The 11,610-nt window shown below is 43.2% G+C and overlaps 1 protein-coding gene across 1 annotated transcript in view; it reads left to right on the forward strand.

The window, feature by feature from the left end:
• The window catches only part of CUNH18orf63 (chromosome unknown C18orf63 homolog), a 50,317-nt gene that overhangs the window by 16,619 nt on the left and 22,088 nt on the right, over positions 1-11,610 (forward strand). The window contains exons 10-11 of the mRNA XM_007952736.1: positions 244-427; positions 7,776-8,807. Of these exons, the coding sequence (XP_007950927.1) occupies positions 244-427; positions 7,776-8,807 (1,216 nt within the window). The remainder of the gene's footprint in view (positions 1-243; positions 428-7,775; positions 8,808-11,610) is intronic.

Consider the following 11,610-nt stretch of genomic DNA (forward strand, 5'->3'; position numbering starts at 1 on the left):
CATTTGCCAGCTTGTTTAGAAAGACAGATAATAAAGACAAAATGAGTTGTCTTGATTGTAGGTACTAAACTAGAAGGAAATAAAATCCCTATGAGAAAACATGCTTTTCAGCTCTGGACGGCACAGAATAAGCAAAATAAAAGACTTACTTTTTGTGTCTTTTTAAAATTTGTTAATTTTTTTAAGTTTTAAAATTTCTCTTCTGTACAAAAAAGTTGTGCATTGTTCTTTAACACTATTCAGATACCCTCTCAGTTGCATTAGAAGCCAGCCCATACAGTTTTTTCCAAGAGTGAATTTAGAAGGTGTACTGAGAAGTTTTCTTTCAGATTTGAAGTCTAAACTCCCCCACATATGTGGATTTGCCATAAAGATGACAAATAAACCATGCTATTACACACAGGAACTGACGAAACCTTTGATACAGGTAAGAGATTTCTGACCTGTGTATCTGCTTATCCTGTACCTCACACAGTGCTGTAACTCGTTTCTTCAGTTCAGTATTTCCCTAACACTGTTTGTTATTGTTGTTATAGCTGACCATTTGTCCCTGCATCTGTTTGTATAGTGTTGATATGGTAGTATAGTAGGAGTAAATTATGGGTCTGTCTCTTCTGATTGAGTGGGTTCTCCTGGAGGGCATCGATACCCATCTTCTTCTGATCTCTAATGCTTTGTGCTTAATACATGTTAATTAATAAATGCAAGTTTATCAGTGGATGAACAATACATGATCTCAGCCTAGTTTGGAAATGTTTGCCTCATACATATCCAAGTTTACCTTGAACTTCTGCTACTTCATTTGCATCTGATTGGTTGAAAATGCCCTCGAGTAATTGCATGTATACAAACTGAATTACTTCAGTAACACTTTCATTTTAGGATAATAAGTTGAGTGAACTCTTATCTGTGGAAAAAATAAGAACAAATAACAAGAAATATAGATGAGAAAGTTGAATAGTCTTTCTTCACACTCACAGAATGAGATTCCTTGTCTAAAGAAAACAAAACAAGTCTTTTTTATTCTATAATATTCCGCCCCACCCCCCTTTATTTATACCAGTTATTTGCTGGGAAACCTGGATCGTTTGAGCTGAAAATCTCCCATATTCTGGATCTGACTGATTGCTTTCTTACAGTGTCATGTCATTTAAACTTAACTTGTTCTTCTAAACCCCACATTCCCTGTAAACCTGTGGTTAGATCTATGCTTAATTGAATTATATATGGTTCAACCTTTAAGCATGAACATCTCAGAGGTGCTATGAAGCCCAGAACCATCATGATAGAGGAACACAATTAATCAATCATTTTGACCATTTCCCCAGTTTCATGGAATCCTGGCATTAGGTTTCTATTAAATATCCACTGATCTCTAAATATGAATCAAAGCTTTTGGTGTTCCTCTATAATTTTAAGTTACCATAGAGAGTTGTATAAATTGTGTGTAAAATGTGGAAATTAAAGATCAACTAAGTTACATTAACATGAATGGAGAGTAGCTAAAGCAAATGGAAGAAATTACAAGATAAAAGAGCTGAATAGAAGATCTCAAAGAGCAGCTCAAGAAGAGAAAGTCAGTTATAAAATGTGAAGAGACCTGGAATTAGAAAAACAAAAGGGAAGAACACAGCATTTCTCAAGCTGAAAGAAGTGAAGAAAAAATTCAAGCATCAAGTTGTAATATTGAAAGATTCTATGGGCAAAATATCGAATGATGCAGGAAACATCAAGAGAAAGATGGAAGGAATACAGAGTCACTGTACCAAAAAGAATTGGTTGATGTTCTTCCGTTTTGTTGTTGTTGTTATGTACCGTCGAGTCGGACCCGACTCATAGTGACCCCTCCTTGGGTTTCCAAGGCAGTATCACTACGGAAGTAGATTGCCCCATCTTCCTTCCGAGGAGTGGCTGGTGGGTTTGAACTGTCAGCCTTCTGGTTAGCAGTCAAGTGCCTTAGGCACTATGCTACCAGAGTTCTTCTGTTTTAGGAGGTGGCATATGATCAAGGACCAATGGTATTGAAGGAAGAAGTTGAAACTGCCCTGAAGGAATTGGCAAAAAATAAGGCTCCAGAAATTCATGGAATACCCACTGAGATGTTTCAACAAACGGGTACTGTGCTGAAGGCACTCACTGGTCTATCCCACGAAATATGGAAGACAGCTACCTAGCCAACTGGAAGAGATCCATATTTGTACCCGTTCCAAAAAAAAAAAAGATGATCCCACAGAATGTGGAAATTAACAATATCATTGATACCACACACAAGTGAAGTCTTGGTGAAGATAATTAAAAAACAGTTGCCGTGGTGTATTGACAGGGAACTTCCAGAAACACAAGCTGGATTCAGAAGAATACTTGGAACAAGGAATATCATTGCTGATGTCAGATGGATCTTGGCTGAAAGCAAAGAATACTAGAAAAATGTTTACTGGTGTTTTATTGACTATGCAAAAGCATTTGTGTGGATCATAATAAATTATGGAAAACTTTGAAAAGAATGGGAATTCCAGAACATTTAATTGTACTCATGAGGAACCTGTACATAGACCAGGAAGCTGTCGTTTGAACAGAACCAGGGGATACTACAAGGTTTAAAATCAGAAAGGGAGTGTGTAAGAGTTATATCCTTTTACCATACTTAATCTGTATGCTGAGCAAATACTTTGAGAAGCTGGACTATATGAAGAAGAACATGGCATCAGGATTGGAGGAAGACTTATTAACAACCTGTGATATGCAGATGACACAGCCTTGCTTGCTGGAAGTGAAGATGACTTGAAGCACTTACTGATGAAGATCAAAGACTACAGTCTGCAGTATGGATTACACTTCAACATAAAGAAAACAAAAATCCTCCCAACTGGACCTATAAGCAGCATCATGATAAATGGAGAAAAGGTTGAAGTTGTCAAAGATTTCCTGTTACTTGGATCCACAGTCAACACCCATGGAAGCAGCAGTCAAGAAATCAGATGTCATATTGCACTAGGCAAATCTGCTGCAAAAGACAATTAAGTGTTCTGGAATTCCCATTCTTTTCAGTGTTTTCCATAATTTGTTATGATCCATACAGTCAAATGCTTTTGCAGTGCTAAAGAGCAAAGATGTCTCTTGAAGACTAAGGTGGGGCTAACCCAAGACATGGTGTTTTCAATGGCATCACATGCATGTGAAAGGTGAACGGTGAATAAGGAAGACCAAAGAAGAGTTGGTGCTTTTGTGTTGTGTTGGCAAAGAATACTGAAAGTTCATGGACTGCCAGAAGAACTAACAGATCTATCTTGGAAAAAGTGCAGCCGGAATGCTCCTCAGAAGCAATAATGGCCAGACTTCGTCTCACCTACTTTGGTCATGTTGTGAGAAGGGACCATTCCCTGGAGAAGGATATCATGTTTGGTAAAGTGAAGGGTCATTGAAAAAGGGGAAAGCCCTCAACAAGATGGAATGACACAGTGGCTGCAACAGTGGCCTCGGGTATAGCAAGCATTGTGAGGCTGGTACAGAAATGGCCACTGTTTTGTTCTGTTGTACATAGGGTCACTGTGAGTCGGAGCCAACTCGATGGCACCTGACAACATAACAACAACTCAAGTGCAGGAAGGATACTAGAAGGAGGGTGGTATAGAGGTATGCTCTTTCTTGGAATTGCCGCAGCAAATAACCCCAAACTTGGGAGCATAAAGGAACCGGAGTCTTACCTTACACAGTTCTGGAAAGCAGAAGTCTGAATCCAGACTGTGGGCAGAGCTGCACTCTCCAGAGCTCAGCAGGAGGACCCTTCATCACCTCGTCTGGTTTCCAGTGGCTCCTGTATCCTGGGCTATGGCAGCATCACCCCTGTCTCTCCCTCTGTTTTGGTCCTCTGGTGCCACTCTAACAGAACATACCACAAATGGGGGGCTCAACAAACTGATTTATTCTCTTCGAGTTCGGGAGGCTAGAAGTCCAAGTTCAGAGTGCAAGCTCTAGAGCCTGGATGAAAGCCCCTCAGCCTTGGGCTTCAGCTCTGCCTCTTGCTCCCAGCCCATTGGCGCTGGAGTCATCTCTTTACCCAGGCAGCTGCTGGCTGCTGAGGCTGACAAACCCAAGGTTGACAAATAACAATGGCACAGTCCCAAAATTACCAAACAACATTGCAGGCTACTAATTCAAGTCCAGAGACAGTCCCAAGATTGACAGGAAGCATGGCAGGCTGCTGAATGAAGACTCAGCTACATGCAGGGTCCAGGTGTTCCAAAAAGCTCAAGAGACCTTTCTCAATGCTGCTGCTTATGTACTGGAAGCAGACCACATCCCTAAGGCAGCTACTCAGGTACTCCAGTATATTCCATCAAGGAGTTGATTACCAGTCTTATGGGGAATATGACATCCAGCTGCCCAGCCACTCAACCAGGCCCAGCCACTCAAAACCAGGCCCGACCAAGTTGGTACATAATCTTAACTACTACAGCCTCCAGCGTGGCCCTCCCTCCTGTCCCTGCATCTGTGTCTCAGGCCCCTTTTTTCTTGCTCTCATGAGGAGACAAGTTACCGGACTCAGAGCCCAGCCATAGTCCCAGATGATCTCCTCTTGAGATGCTTGACTGACTGCATCCACAGAGAACTGTGGAAACACCACCCCTCTATAACCTTGCACAGTCGGAGGTGGGCAGTAGAGGATATGGGGGGCCATTTGCACCCTAATGCAGTTGCTCTGGAGGGGTGGTCTCTGCTGTGCCATGTGTTGACACAGATGGTGTGTAAGGCTTCCACAGACAGCGTTTGGAGCTACCATAGCTCCCTGGTATGGAACCGCTGCCCTTCTTCACTGTCCCCTGAAGTGTGTGCCACACCCCTTCTTGGCATCTTTTCATTCAGCTGAGAATCATCAGAGGCTGGGAGCCTGCTCCTGTCCCTCAGGTGTGCCCCTGAAAGTCATGGGGACTGAAGGGGCGTGTCTTCTTGCCCCACTGCATGGATAAGCTCCATCCTGAGAAATCTCCAGACAGGAGGTGAACCCACTCTCCTGTTTGACCCCCAACCTCACCCATGATTGTCTTGACTCCCCATTTCTCCCAGAAATAGGCCAGGTGAGGCAAGCAGCCTGGTCTCTCTGGTGATTTAGGGCTGTGTCCACTTGTAGGATGGAGCATGCTTCCCTGAATTCCCTTGTCTCCATCATCCGGCTCAGGGTGGCCACCAGGAAAACTGCACATGAAGAGGAAGCAAGAGCCATATGTGTGCTTAGAAGATCTGTGTGAGGGCTCCTGCTCTGGTTCCCTAGTGCTGCTCTGACAAGAATATACCACCAATGGGATGGCCTTAACAAACAGGAGTTTATTCTTACAATTTAGAGGCTTTAAGGCCAAGTTCAAAGTGCCACGCTCTAGGAGCTGAGTGAAAGCCCCTCAATCTTGAGGTCCAGCTCTGCCTCCTGCTCCCGGCCCACTGGAGCTAGAGGCGTTTCTTCACTCAGACAGCTGCTGGCTGCTGAGGCTGAGAAAGTCAAAGTGGACAAGTAAAAGGGCACAGTCCTGATGTTACCAAACCACATGGCAGGCCATTCATTCAAGTCCATTGAAGTCGCAAGGTCAGCAGAGCATAGCAGGCTGCTGAACAACAATGAGATGGCTACATGCAGGGTCCAAGCGTGCCATGAGCTAGAGACCATTCCCAAGGCTGCTTCTTATATACAGGAAGCAGACCACATCCAAAAGGCAGCTACTCAGCTGCTTGTGGTAGATCCCACCATGAAGGTGATTGCCAGTCTCATCATGGGGAATAATTACCACCAGCTGCCCAGCTACTCAACCAGACCCAGCCAAGCTGACACACAAACATAACTACCACAGCCCCCACCCTCCAACTCCTGCCTGCTCCTCTCTGCTTCTCCGCAGTCTGCTCTGTGTGCTCCATTGCCAAGCACACAGGACACTGCAGTGCTGGTGTTGGAGGCATGAAGGATGAGAGACTCTGGTTCCTGGAGGAGATGGACTGCCCTCTGACAGCCACTGTCTGCCGAGTGCCACAGAACTCCCCAGCCACCTGCTCTTCTCACGGTGTGACAGTGCCTCCATGAGAGGAAGGCCTGTCTCTGCCTCTCAGGCCTCTGCAGAAGTTACACTCTGTGACTTCTCACATGGTGACAGCACCTCCCATGAGATGTGGGCCTGAGTCCCTGCCTCTCAGATCTGGGGAGACCTGTGGTTAAACTGTTGCTCTATGACTTTGGAAGCTTATTATCAGAAGAGAAATGGCTTCTACCTGGTCTCTCCTCAGAACACATGCTGGTGCTGTGAGGGATTCCGGCAACATGACAGGACTGTCGTTGGGTGACAGCCAGCATCACTATTGCAAATGTGCATGAGGAGGGTGACCCAGTGCCAGTTGCTGACAGCATTGTAAGAGAGAATGAGAGAATGATCATCGTTGTGAGAAGCCACTGAGTTTGGCAATTATTTCTTCTGTGTAACAGATAACTAGATCACTGTCTTTCTTTTCCTCTGACCTTTTTGACTGACCACACCCTCAGAGACCTGTGGAAATGCTTCTAATTCGGATCTCCTCAAACTCTCCTCTCATCTTTACCTTACAACCCAGCTTCTGGTATGGAGAAGCAAACAGTTATTCTGGTCCCCATGTTACTTGTTGTTGTTATGTGCTGTCGAGTTGGACCCGACTCATACGACCCCTCCTTGGGTTTCCGAGGCAGTATCACTACGGAAGTAGATTGCCCCATCTTCCTTCCGAGGAGTGGCTGGTGGGTTTGAACCGCCAGCCTTCTGGTTAGCGGTCAAGTGCCTTAGGCACTACGCTACTATGTTACCATAGGAGTTATTAAAATGGTATTTCAGGCTGTGACTCTGTCAATTTGATGTAGGAGGGCAAGGACAGAGCTCTTTTGTTCCAGTGTCCCAGATTGTCACCATCTGTCATTCTCATATAGACATTAGGACTCAACAGATGATTATTTTAAAAGACTGCAAACAGTTGACTCTTTTAGATGTATCTGACAAGTCAGTTTGACTAACACTTCCTGAATTGCTACCTCCATGTGTTGGAATTGACTCAGCAGCTCCAAATATGCTTTCATTTTGTTGTTTTGTTGCATTTTACTGAAGACACAAAGATGCTTAAGAAACAGCCCCCAACCTACAATCAAAATCCCACTCACTCTTGAAGACCAAGTGCACATGCAGCCACCACCTCCATGAATTTATTTCAACAAGTGTTTTTGGAGAATTTAGTGCAAAGGATGTAAGAATTAATGTCATGGCTCCTGTCCTCAAAGAAGCTGCTGTCTGCTTAGGGAGCTGGAGCACAGGTGCAAAAGACAGCAGCACGACGTTGTACTTAGGGCAGATTCATTGGGAGTTGAGGGAAAACCAATCATTTTATGGTAGGTTGATTGGTGGGGGATTCAGAGAAGGCTGGGTGTTATCGAGCCTAGAGGAAGGCTGCAGCGTAGGAAGGTGAGAAGAGAGGGAGCCGTTCCACGAAAGAACGTGCAGAGCGTGTTGAGGGCAGCGGGTAGCTGTCTGCAGTAGGACTTCTCGATTTATCAGAACTCAGACCTTCATCTTACAACAGTATCTCAAAAAGGTGTTTAGAGAAGGATGAGAACCGCTAGAACTGTACATGTTTCAAGAAGCTCGTTTATTTTTAGTTTTTCTTCATTTGTCTTGTATACCATAGTGTTAACTTTAATGGGATAGAAATGAGATGGTATTAAATAAGAATATAAAGTCTTACTATGCTTTTAAAAATTTTCCTAATCTCTATCCTTTCAGGAAAACAGAATCAAGCCATCTAATTTGACCACTAAAAAAACATCCAGGGCTGCTCTGACTCAACCCACTACCACAAAACCTGCCTTGGCCTGGAACCTCCAACCACGTTCACATGCAGTAGCAGTGGACCACAGGGTGGCGCTTTCCGTCAGCCAGCTGAAGCCAAGCCTCCCCCCAGCTCAGTGTCTGCAGCCAGAGTCTGTTCAGAACAGACAGCTGTCCCTGCCCTACAAGGCACCACACATGCGTCTGGATGCTCCAGAGCCCAGCCGAAGAGATACTTGGGTTCAGGACACACACCTTAGACCTCGAAGTGAAATCACCCCCAAGTTCATACCAACTTTCAAAACTAGATTATTACAGACGAACAAAAATACCCCAGAATCTGGCAATCTGAAAAGGAAACAGTGCAGTGTTACAGAATCCAAGTTGCTTTCACCTAAAACTGTCACGATCCAGGACAACAAAGCCAATTTAGGCTCAGCAGCAAAGAAAAGATCTAATAGTAACATTCAGATCCACACTGGAAATTTCAATATGAAGAATTCCAGGTCTCTGCAAAAGAAAAATACCAAGCCCTGTGCAAATGTGACGCGATATCCCCCTTCTAATGGAAAATCCTTGATTGAGAAGGTCAATAACAGTAAACAACTATTTGATAACTCAGTATTTCGTATGTCCCGAAACAGTTCAAGTGCAGTAAAAAGGGTTGCTGACTTGCAGGTGAAGGAGGAAGAAAATTTAACAAGTAAATATATAACGCAAATTTTCGGGCCAGGCCATGGGTCAGTAAAAATGAAAAGACAACCATGCATTTTTGAATCAGACACAGAAACAGAAAAACCTCAACAACTACTGCAACAGTCAGTAAATCAGACTAAAGAAGTTGACATAAATGTCCATAGATTGATGGCGAGCCGAACAGCCCACAGATTGAAAAGAAAGTCATGTCAGGAATTTCCAGGAACTTCAAGCAAGCATTATTCCAATACTAGCCTTCATTCTGGGCAGTCCAGTTCTACCAGGAGCCAGGTAAAAAACCATTATCATCATCTGAGGGGTATACTGCAGATACTCATCTGGTGCTAAACCTTTAATCCTGTAAGTAAGGATTTATATGGAGTTCCCATGATCATGTGGAGATGAGTAATCAAGAAACAAAACGTCTCCTCTAATAAAACTGGAAGCATATACAGTTAATTTGTAACAAACTGTTCTTTGATCTGATTACAGGTACATAACCTGGAATATCCAAAACCTAAGAAATCTGTCATCCTTCCTAAAGCTTAGAACATGGATGTGGAAGAAGAAAATATCACCAGGTAACTGAAATGGTATCTTTGATTTTTCTTTACATTATCCAAATTGAGATTGCCAAGTGTAGGGATTCCCAGCCTCTTGGTAAGACGGAGTGACTTTTAGATTCCTAGAAGCCTTAAAGTCAGTAAGGAAGAGGAAGCAGAAACCTGTGAGTAGGGCCTGTACAGTGACACAGTGCTGTTTTGGGTAGAAAAGCATGCAGAGGGGAGGTAGAGAGTGGTGCAGCTCTGATACTTGGTGCAGACTAGGAAAGGAGGAGGGGAGACCAAAGATTCTGACAGCCACTGGGACACCTGCTTTGGGGGACTCTTGCCCAAGATAATAAACCTAAAATGATGTTTCAAAGCTTAATCACTAAATTAAAACAATCCTCCAAGAGTGCTGTGTTGCTGCCTAAACTTAAACTTGAGATTAGCTCACAAGGCTGCGCCCATGGCACTGAATTCACAGGGATCGATTTCCGGGGTTTGCGTCTAGCGCTGTTCTGCCATCTCTTCTCCTCCACGTCGTACTCCCCTCTGCTGTCTGATGTAGAACTAACTTACTACTAAAATATCTATAGGAGCTTGTTTGCACAGAGCTCTTGGAATCCTTTCAGTTTATATTCTTTATGCTCAAAATGGAAAACCCTTTCTTCGTTTCCCGTCCGAGTGCTGTTTCAGCCCAATGGGAGTGAGCTGATGGCCCTTCAGTCTGTTCTGAGCATGTTAACACTGTGGTCATCTTCCTTTTAATGCATTCACTGGATCAGTGAGCAAACATATATATGTGCTAGCCCATCTGTCATGGTTTTGTTAGTGTGTCAACGTGGCTGGGCCTGGTTGAGTGGCTGGGCAGCTGGTGGTGGTTATTCCACATGATGACACTGGCAATCAACTCCATGGTGAGATCTACCACAAGCAGCTGAGTAGCTGCCTTTGGGATGTGGTCTGCTTCCTGCATATAAGGAGAAGCCTCTAGCCTTTGGCACGCTTGGACCCTGCATGTAGTCGTGCCATTGCTCAGCAGCCTGCCGTGCTCTGCCGACCTTGGGACTTAAAATGGACTAAAGTTAATGGCTGGCGGTTCAAACCCACCAGACACTCCTCGGAAGGAAGGTTAGGCAATCCTACTTCCGTAGTGATACTGCCTCGGAAACCCAAGGAGGGGTCGCTATGAGTCGGGGCCGACTCGACAGCACATAACAACAACAACAACAACAAAGTTAATGGCCTACCATGTGGTTTGGTAACATCAAGACTGTGCCTTTATACTTGTCAACCTTGGGACTTCTCAGCCTCAGCAGCCAGTAGCTGAGTGAAGAAACGCCTCTAGCTCCAGTGGCCCAGGAGCAGGAGGCGGAGCTGGACCCCAAGACTGAGGGGCTTTCACCCAGGCCCTAGAGCCTGGGACTTTGAATTTGTACTCAAAGCCTCCAAATTGTAAGAATAAGCTCCTATTTGTTAAGGCTATTCCATTTGTGGTATATTTATTGTCAGAGCAGCACTACGTAACCAGAACACCACCCTAAAACACTTCATCTGCATTTTTAAAATCTAATGAGATCTATTCCAGATTTTATATTGTTTTAAAAGCTTATCACTTTCCCACTTTGAATTATTTAAGACCAAATACAGTTCATTCCATCACCTGAAAATAATAACATGAGAAAAATGACAGAATATTGTTTTGAAAAATAATTTTCCCCAAATTTAAAATTTATCCCTGTAAAAATTTACATACTACAAAACAGTTTAAAGAAAAAAGAAAAAAAAAATCTGTGATTTCATTTCCCTGAGAAACAAACCACTGTTAACATCTAGTGAACAAGCTCCTTGCATGTCCACTATTGTAACAGCATTGGGGTAAATAGTCATTTACAGATGTTTGCAGAATATTCACTTATCCTCTGATGTAGTAGTTTTGATAGCTGAAAAATACTTATTTTGCTCCTATTTTTTATTTCTTGTTACTGAAATTTATTTGAACTCATTTTTTATTATTGAAATTTTTGAACTTCATATACTGATATTATAAAGCACCTCTAAGTCCCTATCACCCAGCTTCAACAATAGTTAATATTTGCCACTGTGTCATGAATTCCTCATAGACATACTTTTTATTGCTATAGTATTTAAAAACAAATCCAAGATATCACATACTTTCATACATAAATACTTTAGTATGTATCTCTAACATAAGGCAGAGTATATTTTTGAAGAAAAAAAAAAAGAATGTGTGCAGGCACATATACACATATATATGTATGTTGTGTATGTTTATATATATACACATATATATATACACACACACATATTACAAACACTAAACTTTGGGGGTATTTACCAGATCTTTATTGACTCACTGCATCTCATTTAGGCTTAAGGTGCACACAGGAAGACCTGGACAGACAAAACCTGTGTCACAGCAAAACTGAAATCACTAGTCACAAAATCCACCTACTGGAGTGGAAAGGCATTGTTTAGTAGTATTCATTAAGCATTGCCATGTGCTGGGCAGTGTGCTAAGCTCACTG

Source organism: Orycteropus afer, unplaced genomic scaffold, assembly GCF_000298275.1.
Source record: "Orycteropus afer afer isolate SDZICR_OR568_19922 unplaced genomic scaffold, OryAfe1.0 scaffold00356, whole genome shotgun sequence".
Taxonomy (NCBI): domain Eukaryota; kingdom Metazoa; phylum Chordata; class Mammalia; order Tubulidentata; family Orycteropodidae; genus Orycteropus; species Orycteropus afer.